This window comes from Lagenorhynchus albirostris, chromosome 10 (genome assembly GCF_949774975.1).
Source record: "Lagenorhynchus albirostris chromosome 10, mLagAlb1.1, whole genome shotgun sequence".
Taxonomy (NCBI): domain Eukaryota; kingdom Metazoa; phylum Chordata; class Mammalia; order Artiodactyla; family Delphinidae; genus Lagenorhynchus; species Lagenorhynchus albirostris.
Window position 1 is genome coordinate 48,840,978 of NC_083104.1, and position 13,077 is coordinate 48,854,054.

General features: G+C 37.0%; 1 protein-coding gene across 18 annotated transcripts in view; it reads right to left on the minus strand.

Annotated features, from left to right (window-relative positions):
* Positions 1 to 13,077, minus strand: part of LRRFIP2 (LRR binding FLII interacting protein 2) — a 119,533-nt gene that overhangs the window by 47,713 nt on the left and 58,743 nt on the right. For 9 of the 18 annotated variants that reach the window (XR_009542894.1, XM_060162379.1, XM_060162381.1 and 6 more), the window contains 4 exons: positions 10,575 to 10,643; positions 8,131 to 8,220; positions 2,226 to 2,270; positions 700 to 816 (listed from right to left, as the gene is read on the minus strand). Coding sequence is in view for 17 of the 18 variants with exons in the window: in XM_060162379.1 (XP_060018362.1) it covers positions 700 to 816; positions 2,226 to 2,270; positions 8,131 to 8,220; positions 10,575 to 10,643 (321 nt within the window). In the remaining variant the exon portion in view is untranslated. The remainder of the gene's footprint in view (positions 1 to 699; positions 817 to 2,225; positions 2,271 to 8,130; positions 8,221 to 10,574; positions 10,644 to 13,077) is intronic. The other 9 variants (XM_060162395.1, XM_060162393.1, XM_060162391.1 and 6 more) reach the window with 2 other exon arrangements.

Sequence of the window (13,077 nt, forward strand, 5' to 3'; positions counted from 1 at the left end):
TCCATTTGTCTTCCCTATGAAACAGCGAACTCTTTAAGTCCAAAGTGTGCTTTACTGCCTGACTCTGTGGGGCCAAGTGCTCAACAACGTTGAACGAATGAATAAATGCAATTTTTATTACTGCCCTTCCCTCGTTCCCCAAAAAGAGCATGTCCAGCAAATAGACATTCAAATACATTTTGAAAGTGTTATTAATAAGAATGGAGACTCAACTAATGGTTTAAATGAGCTTACATTACTCAGGTATTTCTGTCATCCCAAATATTATTATACTTGTCTTATCATGAAACACTGAGAGATAACTGTATTCAGGCAGCCAAATAACACCATAACGGCTCAAAAGACTAATAATTCCCCAAATCTGGTTCCTTGTACATCCACATATTTTCCATTTAAAATATGGCCAATTATTTGAGAGAATTACTTTTATATACATTAGAAAGATTTTTTGGCATTTGTAAATTAGCAGAAGTCATTCCAATATCATCAAATGTTCAGGAAAGAGAATGGAAGAATTAACTAATCTCCTTCCCTTCAGACCCTAGTCACATTCTTGAACTGCACTAACAATTTTTTTTAAAGAACTCATACCATACTTTTTTCTTCCTACCAAGACACATTAAATGTTAAATAGTTCCACTAGACTACAAAGAAGCCAAAAAATTGTTTATAAAAAGCAAACCAAAAATCGCGGTTTACCCGCAATTCACTTAATGAGGTGTCTGGATCTATTAAGCTGCTCGTGTCCCCGCTTCCTCGTCTAGATGAGTTTCCACTTAGAGGGGTTGTTGCTGAAGCAGAATTTCGAGATGAAGGCTAGAGAAAAAGAAATATGGCACTTTTAAGTCTTGTTTCTTTAAAAATATATTTGCTGTGGAAACTAAAAGTGGGCCAGGGTGGTGGGGAGAGATCTAACACAGTGTGACAAGAAATTACCGAATGCAATCCACAGGCAATTTAGATTGGCTCTGGGGCGAGGGTACCCAGAGACGGGCCCAGGCATACTAAGCACAACTGTGTTCGCTCGCTTTACTGGAATCTAGAATTCATAATAACTAAGAAGGAAATGGTTCGTGTGAGAGTTGTCTGTTTTCTAAGTTTATCTTTGCTGTATTGTAAACAGCACTGGGGTGAGTACATCTGCTTGATTTTAAACAGTTTTAGAATGTTATACTTGGTATGCTAGTTAGCAGTCCTCCTGTTTAGTTCCTGAAGCTGCTTCTTTAGAATCTTTTCTCTTCCTAATACTTTGCTGATAAAGTTGGAGATACTATTTGCAGCTGACAGCAACAATACCGTGTATCACTATGAATTTAGACTGCTCTTCCCACAATGAGTTTAAATGCGACATCATGCTACTGGAGTAATAAATGGCAGGGATTTGTGCTATTCAATACAGCAGCCAACTAGCCACATGCAGTGATTGAGCACTTGGAATGTGGTTAGTCCAAACTGAGAATTTTTTTTTTAGGTGTAAAATACACACCAGATTTTGAAGGCTTAGTGTAGAAAAAAGAATGTAAAATATTTCATTAATAAGTTTTCATATTGATTATGTTTAAATATTTTGGACATTTGGGTTAAATAAAATATATTATTTGTATTAATTTTATCTGTTTCTTTTTACTATTTTAGTGTGGCTGCTAGAAAATTTAAACTTACATATGTGGTTTACATTTGTGGCTTGCACTGTATTTCTGCTGGATAGAACTGGTACACCTTTTGGGGGCATAGCACAAAATTAATCCTGATAATTTCCCTAAGATGACTTTCTAAAAATATTTCTGGAAGAAAATTAGAGATTTTTTAAACACAAAGCAACTCCTAGAAAGGAGTTATTTTATTGTACTTCGAAGAATAATTTATCTATAATAGGAAAAAAACAAAACCCTCAGAGTTTGTCACCACCATTCCTAAAGACACTTCTTCATTTTCAGTGTTTAATGGCTTCTTCTAAGGATTAAATTCTAGAGGAATGAAAATCAAAAGAGCAGCCAAAAGTTTAAGAGGTGACATTCAAGGAAATAAAATGCAGTGTCTTTTCTCTTCCCAGTGCTTCACATGATTCAACCACAGAGGAATCCAGGGGTCAAGGACAGGAAGTAGATGAAGAGAGGAAGAGTAGCTCCATCAGTTAAACTGTTGTAAAATCAAGAATAAAATAGTAGTAGACAGTAAGTTATTGACCTTGAGAACTTAATTTCCTTAGAAATTTAGATACTCACCCTTGTGTAATTTTCAGCATATTGTTTGTCAGATTTTTCATCCAACTAGAAAAGAACAGACATAAAAATCAGAAAAGATGCTTAGCATTTTGATTTTTTTATGGGGGAAAAAAAAGAAGTGACCTCATTTGAGTTCTCCAAGTTCAATCGATATTTGGAACCTAAAAGCAAACATACTAAAACTGAAATAAAAGTTGGGACACATAGAACAAGATGTTAAGAACTTTAATTCTTATCTAAGGAAGACATGGAGTAAGCAAGCTGTCCTTATGAAAAAATTTAGAACTTTTACACAGATTTTCTTTTCATGGTATTTGAAACATATTAAAGAAAACTATATGTTAAACTTAAATTTTATCATTGTAAAAGTTAACGCACACACACAAAAAAGTGTATACATCAAAAAGAAAATTCTGATAAAACCAAAAGCCAAAAAACTTTCTTATCTTAGCATTACTGACACAGGATACACAGATTAAGACTAGCATACTTAGACAAAAACGTTCAGATTGGGCTAGAGCATGTAAAATATATCATCAAAAAAATTTCCCCACAGCACTAAGGAAATTGGTTGCCCGGTTTTTGTTTTTGCTTTATAAGTAACACACGCTCACGTATCCAAAAAAAGAGAAAAAAACAGCACAAAGGGTATGCAAAGTAAGCCTCTCTCTAGAGGTACACCATACCCAGATCTTCAAGGGCAACCTATACCCAGTCTTTAAAAAATTCTAACACATTAAAAAACAAAAAAACAAAACAAAAAAAACAACAAAAGAAATTCTAACAGTAGTGTCCCAAATACATTCCATATCTTCTTTTTCCTCTTACCATGTTTCAGAGATCAGAGAAAGTACTTTATTTTTCTTCATGGCATTTATCACTCCCTGACCCCATGATATTTATTAACTTATTTATTAATAAATAAACTTATTTATTAATTGTCTGATCTCTCTCTCTTTAATGTAAGCTCTATGTCTGTATGTTCTTTTCTGTATTCCTAACACCAAGAATAGCACCTGGGGCTTCCCTGGTGGTACAGTGGTTAAGAATCCGCCTGCCAATGCAGGGGACAGGGGTTCGAGCCCTGGTCCAGGAAGATCCCACATGCCACGGAGCAACTAAGCCAGTGTGCCACAACTACTGAGCCTGCGCTCTAGAGCCTGCGAGCCAAAACTACTGAAAGCTGTGTGCCTAGAGCCTGTGCTCCGCAACAAGAGAAGCCACCGCAATGAGAAGCACGTGCACCGCAACGAAGAGTAGTCCCCGCTCACCACAAATAAAGAAAGCCCGCGCGCAGCAATAAAGACCCAACACAGCCAAAAATAAATAAATAAATTAAAAAAAAAAAAAGAATAGCACCTGGCATACAGGACTCAAAATTTCTTGGATGAACGAATAAATGAATTATATCCCATATGTACTTAGAGACTTACCTCATTTATTTTAACAGCTGCATAGTACCCTATTACCTGGACATACCATAATTGAGTTATCCTATCTTCTGCAGATAGGCCTTACGGTTGTTTTAGTTGGCGTTTCAAGAAGGGAAGTACCTTAAAGGTTTAGTCTAAAACCCTGATTTTATAGCTGAGGAAAGAGAAATTCAGAGGTGAAAGATCTTGCTGAAGCATGCATAACTGCTAAATGTCAGAGCTGAATCCAGACCTCAGTTCTGTGAATTTTTCGTATTATTTACCTGTATATACTGTCCAAATTACCACTGGGGGAAAAAAGTCACAGAAAAATTTAACTAAATGAAAATATACCCAGACTCCAACTCCTAGACCAACCCTCCCAGCCCAATCTAGAGAAGAGATTTGAAAACCTTCCTTAGTTAATTATTAAAACACAAAATGTCATTATTTCTGGCTCAGTTCAGATCACTTCACTCTAACTTCCTCATATTTGACAGTTTTTTCTGTTTTTTTATTACCCACATTTATTTGTGTTCATTTTCTGTCTCAGTAAACACCTTTTATTATAAGTACCAAATCAGAATATAAATACTATCTCAGACTTCAAATTCTTTTTGCTACTTCTTACTGTAATACTCTTAAAAAAAAGGAACTGATTTTAGTTCATTTTGATTTCTTTAAACCACATATGAAATGTTTTAAAACAGGCGATGACAATAGTTTTTAATATTGGCAGTTATTGCCATAGAAAGGAATTATCTTCCTCACATCTATACTAGTAAGATATACTGCCTAATATTTAATGTGTTATTCCTCAGAGTGAAAGAAATATCATATCTAAATAAACTGACTTATTTTCCTTAGAGTATCTTCCAACTCTCTTCTACTAATGAGTTAAAGAGAAAAACAAGCAGCATTCAGAAACATTCTTCCAGGTCCATTTGAAACCCTGTCTCTTATCCCACTCTCACACAAATGACCCCCAAACCCACCCAGTTTTTAATAGACAGTCACCTGAGAATAATCTTACATTTCAGAGGCTGCATCACTGACCCAGTCCACTGCAGGACTGATTCTGTTGCTTTCGCTATCTCCTGACAGATCCCAACTGCAGCACCTGCCCAAGCTGATCGTGTGCCAAACTTCAGGGACTGTGGAGGTAGCAAAAATGCCTAGAGCCGCCCCGCTGCAGGGACTTGGCCAGAGACTCTTCAGTGCTCACTTTGCAGGCTTGTGCTGCATTATACGCAGCCTTCCGTTTAGACGAAAAGCTAGTGGAAACCTGGTATTCTAAAAGCCCTGGGAGGTCTACATAGCTGCATTGCAACGACAAGCTAGTGTTCAAAATGATGACCAAAAGAGTCTGCCAGATCCTCAAAAGGCTCTTAAGTGGAATAAGATATAATCATGTTTAATATACTAAGGTATAAAAGAGGGAAATGTTGGTAAAAGGGTACAAACTTTCAGCTAGAAGATCAATAAGGTCTGAGGATCTAATGTAAAACATGGTGACTACAGCTGATTTTAAAAAATTGTTATATATGAATAACATGGAAAAAATAAATATGCAATAATATGAAAAACCAGAAAACAAAGGCTATATGTAGTATATAGTCACACTTTTGTAAAACAAGCAAAGTAAACTGAGATAGAGAAAAATACGGAAAATAAGTCATCAAATTGCTTTAAAAAAAAAGTGGCTAAACAAAATGGTAGACTAAAATATAAAACAACAACAACAAAACAGAAAGCAAGGCTTTTTTCCTTAGTAAAGCCCTCAGGACTTGCTCATGAATACTGACTACAGCCTACTATTCTCAAAAACTTTCAAGTAAATATTATGCCATTACACTCCTACATAATTAAATTGGTAATTTTCCAATCAAGAAAAGGGTCCCCTTGATAGCTAGAAATGGAAAGTTAGCTGATAGGCTTGTATCAATAATATTTCATATTCGTATTAATGCACAAAGAAGAGCACATGATGGCAAACTTTATTGCTTCTTTTAAGAATTTCAAATTATCAACTCGTAAACAAAGTCTTAAATATCATCTTTTCCATATTTCAGTGATAAATGCCTTTGCCTTATTTATGTCTGGGAAATCTGAAAATGCTTTGCTCTTGACATCAGAGTATAGATTGTTTCTCTTTAAATCTACACTCCTTATTTGTTGAAATTAGTACATGAGAAATATTTCTTAGAATACATATCTTGTCAAATCTTTGAAACCCTTGGTTTCTTCTTAAAAGAAAGATATTTCTTATTCTCTGATTAAGAGGCCCTTTGACCTTCATTTCAGCAAATGGCTACTTTGACAGATAATTTTATCCTACTAGAATGGTAAAATACAATTTGAACCTTTTTGAGTGGAAACAGAATTCTAGTTGTGAACACATTTTTTTTTTTTTTTTTGGCTGTGTTGGGTCTTCGTTGCTACGCACGGGCTTTCCCTAGCTGTGGTGGGTGGGGGCTACTCTTTGTTGCGGTGCGCGGGCTTCTCATTGCGGTGGCTTCTCTTGATGCACAGCATGGGCTCTAGGTGCGCGGGCTTCAGTAGCTGTGGCTCGCAGGCTTTAGAGCGCAGGCTCAGTAGTTGCGGCGCACGGGCTTAGTTGCTCCGTGGCATGTGGGATCTTCCCGGACCAGGGCTCAAACCCGTGTCCCCTGCACTGGCAGGCAGACTCTTAACCACTGTGCCACCAGGGAAGCCCCGTGAACACATTTTAATATCATCATTTGAAAGAGTTGTTTAGAAACAAAGATGTATTTTATTCCAAATTTTTTTTGCTCTAGAGAGGGGTCCAACATATATTTTAGGCTTTGCCAAGAGGTAAAATTAAGGATATTATATAGGTACTTAGATAACCATTAAAAAACAAAGAAAACTTTGGCTGGTAGGCTATAAAATAACGGGGCTGGCCAGATTTGCCAACCACTGCTCTAGAGAAGCTTGTGCTTATGTTACAAGGTATACAGCATGACTCGATACACATATACACAGCCTATATACATGTATATCAAATCATCATGCTATATACCTTAAATATGTATACTTTTTATTTAAATATGTAGACAGATCAAAATAACTACCTGGCAAAAGGAAAGAGTTTTATTTAATTAGTAGAGGCAGTGGAAGACTAAAAAAAAACTGTCAACCTTTTCACTCCTGTGTAGTTACTAAAATAAATTGCCAAGAAGTAAACGTAAGGAGGACATAGCCAGTAATTCAGACATCACATTAGATGCTAAAAGAGTTCAAAGTTTTTAAGAGAAAAGGTGTATACAATAAATTAAATTGTTTATATCTATGAAAAAACAGGTTACTAAGCAAATTAATAAAATGGGCAATATTTCAAGGGAAGGACTTGGGAGCCAGTCTTCTAACTTTGTGTGCAGAGAGACTGTTGATGTGACCAAGGTCAAGATGGGACTGTTGCTCAGCCAGCCAGCTTCGAGCGCCAACAATCTGGAATACTTAAGGACAGCACTCAAAATTGTTTTCTAGGATTAGTCATTCAGAAATAGCTATTTAAATACAATTGGTGACATGCTAAATATAAATAATTCTCTCTTCATTAAAAAACTGTCTAATTTTTTGTTAAGAAACCCTGACTCATCTGCTTCAAAGCGCTTGATAATTAGGACAGCGTTGGTCCAAGGGCAAACAACACTAATGCCAGTTACGGAGAGACGTCACAGACAGAAAATCAGGCTGTTACATACATCAGGCAGGTAGACATCTGCTGGTCTAGGTTCCTTCATTAAGGTAAATGCCTCAAGGCATTTCTACTGGACAGTCTTTCCTAAATTCAGTTCCCAATGAATGTGAAAGCAATAGATAGGCATTTCTTCAAAACAATGCCATAATCCAAATGTTCAAAATCTATTCAGATTCTTCCCAGTTACTATAAGTTAGTGACTCTTTGCTAAGTAGGATATTTTATTGTTCAACCTTCAAAGTTTACCTAAAAATTTATAGATTCTCCAAAATGAAAAGGGAAAAAAAATTTTAAGACTGATCAGGAATATCTAAATATGGGCTAGGTATTAGATGGTTTTAAGGAGTTATTTTTCATTTCATTAGGTATGATAATGGCACAGTAAATAAAGAAAAAAGTTCTCAACTAGAGACGCATACTGAACTATTTATTGGGAAATGGCACGATGTATGGGATTTGCTTTAAAGTACTTCAGGAAAAAAAGGAGGGAAAGGGGAAGAAATAGATGAAACAAAATTGGCAAAATATTGATAATTGTTGGAGCTGCTGATGGGTTCTATGGGGGAAAATTTCCACAGGAAAAATGTTGTAAAAAATTGGAACATATCAATATATACATTTCAAAACAAAACAAATAACTGTATTTTATGCTAGTGTGCTGAAATAAATATTTCCTAGGCAGTAAATTAAATGCCTCATTTAAAAATAGCTATTTTGTTAGCTGTTAGTCACAAGCCTGAGACAGTGAATCCCCATGCGCTGCACTCACGCTGGTCAGATCTGGGATGCTGACATCATCCATGTCGGAGACCACGCTCCCCCTACGATTGGAGCGACTAAAATAATCAGCTGCAGAAACCTTTCAGTCAGGAAAAAAATGAGATGCTTTAAAAGTTAAGAAGAGAGAGAAGAAAAAGATAAGAACATTGGCATATGGGGGAAATTTTTTTTTTTGGTGTGTGATAAAGTATCATGAAATGAAATGAGGAAACTGCTGTGACTTACCTACTCAAGAAGGTGAGAAAGAAATGTAAAGGGTTCCTAAATGACATCACAGCTCCCTAAAATAAGCTCTTATTCATCTTAGCTAGAGTCCTATGCTATAGAGATCATCCATGTACTGCCTGAGAACCAGCGTCACCCTCACCATGAGGGATTCTAGGATAGCATTTACCTAAAGCCTCTACTATATTTCACAAATGTATAATGCATTATAGCTATCAGCTCTGTTAAGCACATATATCCTGAATGTGGAACTATCTGCAGAATATTTACTGTGCCTTTTACCAATTTCCACAGTTTCCTCTTTTTCATATTCCTCAGGACCGAGAACTGTAGAACAAAATAATGAACAAACTACATTGGCCTCTTTCTGGTTCCCCAAACATACCCAGTGTCTTCCCACCTTCGTCGTTGGCACTGTCCTAGGAAGCTCTCCTCCCAGCTCTTCAAGCAGCTCTTCAAGCAGTTCAACTCTCAGCTCAAAGGTCAACTCCCTCGGAGAAGCCTTCTCTGATCACCCCATCCAAGGGTGATCTCTCTCTCTCTCTCTCTCTCTGCCACACACGCACGCGCACACACACGCACACACGCGCACACACACACACACACACACACCACTCAATGTCTTCTATAATATCACCTGCTTTTTCTCTTCACAGTCCCCAGGTTTACTTTCTCTTTTTTGTTCCTATCTTTATCAGTTTATTTTCTATTTCTTTCACCAGGATATAAGCTCCATGAAGTCAGAAATCTGGTCTATGTGGCTTACCACATTATTCCCAGCACTTAACATGGTCCCTCACATATAACAGGTACTCCCTCCATACACATTTGTTGAATTAATAAATAATGAATATTTTTTACCTCACTCATCAGCTGTTCTTTACCTCAGCTCTGTCTGATTCCCTTGCTCAAAAACTCTTCTCTTCCAGAAAGGAATCTGGAAGCCCATCCACAGAGATGCCTTCCTTAAGGCTTACAAATATGAAGTTTTGCTAAGAGCTGAGATAATCAAGCAATAGTATTCTTGTTCACAATAATACAACTTAGATTTACATATAATAATATAACGGTACCCACTATCTCAGAATTTTGATAGCTATTTTCTATATAGTAATTCATTTAATCCATAATATTAAGCCTACCTACAAAGATAGTCATTACATGCCCATTGTACAAATAAAGAAATTGCCATTAACACAACTAACAGGTTGGAGAAATGGTTCAAGCCCAGGCATCATCATTTCAGAGCCCCTGACCTTTCCACTCCATCACTTTCTGGGGTACTTTCAGGTGTCATGGACTGTTGTTTCTCCTGCAGCTCTGAGTATGAGCATTAACTGGCTTGCCAATGGACCACAACTGTCTTAATTAGATCACTGGATTTCTGGCAACAAAGCTCACAAACTCTTGCTGTTCCCCTTTTCTATGAAAACTTTGTGTTTACAATCTTTCACAAAACATGACTTGTATTAAATGACCTTCTATTTTCTTAAAGGAATTATAGCCTCTTACTTATTGGGCTCTTTTGTTTTAGCTCTAAGCTGACACACCATCCTCACCAATGTAATTTTTGAATCAATTTTTAAGTATAGCAAAAATGTCATCAGCCCTCTGTAAAATTTCTTGCTTCATCAAAAGAATAACCTGAAATTATATAATTTGTATTCTAACATAGCTATTTGTTACCTCTATAATTGTAACTCTAGTTGAATTCTAAGACCAAAATTTTTAAATTTTGCCATCAGCAACTCAAAGTATTCATGGGCCTTAAAAGATGTATAAACTATGGTTAAATTTAAATACACAGCGAAGAAAACAACTAATTAATGGCAGCATGATTTCTAATCCATAGTAATGAGTTTTAAACAATGTGGAGGCATTAATTCTGCTTGAGAAATTTTTTGGTTTTGGTGAATTGTGCACGTACATGCACGTGCATAAAATAGCAACAAAAAATTAAAAGTGAAAATCTGTCAAGTACACAATGACTAGCACATAAGAGGTGTCACTACGAAAGCTTACATAGCCCACTAAGAAAATGTATTCTCAGGAATACATTTCTGAAGGCAAATTATTCATATAAACTGAATTTGAAGAAAACACTCATTTTGTCAAGTGCAAATTTCATTTTCCAACAGATTTCACATGATCACACAGTGTTGCAATTTTAAAACTCATCGTATGTGTTTGCATGCAAATCACGCTCACCACACTCTCCCTTCGCCCACGGCTGGCACGACCAGAAGAAGCAATGCTTGCAGTGTCATCGTCGATAAACTATAGATATTAAAAGCAGATAATGAAAAAGATGCAATTTCACTACAGGTCTTCCCTGACTGAAGGCACATGAGGTAAGGCTTTGGGAAGCACACAAACACTCTCCATGAGCATAATAATTAGCACCATCTATTGTGCACCATTAAACCAAAAAGCTGTTTCAAGGCATAATGAACGATCATTAAAAACCAAAAGATATTTCCAAAAAGCACAAAGAATAAAATAGTACTTCATCTTTTATTTAAGTTAAATGAACGAAAAGTGGGGGGCATGACTCTACTGGCCAAAACCAGCCAGGGACTTCATGCTTTTTAAACCTCTAGGCTCTTTGGGGTCCTATCAGGAGTCAATAAATACATTTAATGTTTTAGTTTGGGAGAGAAAATAAAAGAATCTTCTTAAGTGAAATAATATAAGTCAAAGACAGAATTTCCTACCGGCAAGGACACTGAAATGATGATTCTTACTGTCCTTTATTCATTCCTATGCAGCAGGTGGAGATATTTCTAATATCACCACACAGTTTTCTTCCTCTTTCACCAGCAGTGGAAGACTCATCTTCAATATATGTAGGTTGCCTCCATTCTGACATCACTAAGAAACCATTCTGGCATCACTGGGATAATACCTCTGAGCCCCCTTGCAAATGAAAGAGCATTTAGCCAGCACACACGGACAAGATTCTACACTTGACTGAAAATATTACCATAATTTTGTTTGCAAGGGACCATCACAGTTGGGACACTAAAAATGCTACCAGGCCCAAGAACTGCCAAGTGGAATTTTATTACCCGGTGGGTTAAAAGTAAACTTCCTCCTTATGTGAAAACATACCTGTAATAACTTTTATCTCCTTAAACATCCGTGTAATAACTTTTTGTTAGCTATTAGAGTAGAATTCTTGATAAGTGCCACTTGGAAATGGCAGAAGAAATGAGCCAAACATATATGTAGAAGAAAGTCCATATATCTCACCTATTCCACTCCACAAAGTAACCTATGTTGACCATTAAGAAACTGCTTAATAATTTCTCCAATTTTGACACGTCAAGAATAACAAGGTAGTTCCTAAAGTCATCATTTGTTATTGAAAATGTTAATTATTAGAGTTTTTTGGTGGGTAATATGGCAATATATAGCATAATTTAAATGTAAATACTCTGATTCCCATCATTTCATAATTAGCAATTAGCAATTCCCATCATTTCATAATTAGCAAATTAGCAATTTTCATAATTAGCAATGCAGATCTACTCATACAAGTCCACAAAAATATACCTGCATAAGCATGTTCATTGTACAAGTGTATGTAGTAGCAAAACTCTGACAACCTAAATGTCCATCAAAACAGGAGCAATTTTTCAAATTTACAGCCCAGGCACTAATGGAATGATCCATTGCCATTAAAAAAAAATGTGCTGACATAAACCTATCTCCAAGAGGCACTCAGTGGAAACAGTAACGGACATGGTTTACTTTTTTAAATCTTTTAAATGTCAAAAAAAGAATGAAAAAAAAAAAAGACTGACAAAAAAATGAAATAGATCTTTATATACTGATTTGAAAAGATACTTTGAGTAAAGAAAACAAGTTGAAGAGCAGTATGTATACAAGTCATTTACATACTGTTCAAATAAAGGACACTCATATATACATGAAATATCTCTGAAAGGATATACAAGAACAGAGGTTGCATTTGGGGAATGGATATAGGAGGAAAGGGTCAGAGAACTTTTATTTTGTACTTTCCTTAAGCTAATATTACATTTATAAATTTTTAAAAAAGTTTGCGGGCCTCTCACTGTTGTGGCCTCTCCCGTTGCGGAGCACAGGCTCCAGACGCGCAGGCTCAGCGGCCATAGCTCACGGGCCCAGCCGCTCCGCGGCATGTGGGATCTTCCCGGACTGGGGCACGAACCCGTGTCCCCTGCATCGGCAGGCGGACTCTCAACCACTGCGCGATCAGGGAAGCCCTAAAAGAAGTTTTAATACTCCAGAAAGACTGGGTGATTAGAAGTGTCCCAGTTTTCTGTAGCAATTTTTTTTTTTTTTTTGCGGTACGCAGGCCTCTCACCGCTGCGGCCTCCCCCATTGCGGAGCACAGGCTCTGGACGCGCAGGCTCAGCGGCCATGGCTCACGGGCCCAACCGCTTCGTGGCATGCGGGATCCTCCCGGACCGGGGCACGAACCCGTGTCCCCTGCATCGGCAGGCGGACTCCCAACCACTGCGCCACCAGGGAAGCCCTGGAGCAATTTTTAAAAGCTGACTTATTTGATTTCTTCTCCTCCCACTCCACTGATTGACAGGCTGGTAAGCAAGTGAAATGGTTCAATGTAGGAAGTAGACATGAAAAGGAGGAAGGAAAAGGATAGGGCAACCAACTCATAGTCTAAATTATCACCACTGAGAAGACAAGAATTTCCACACAAATG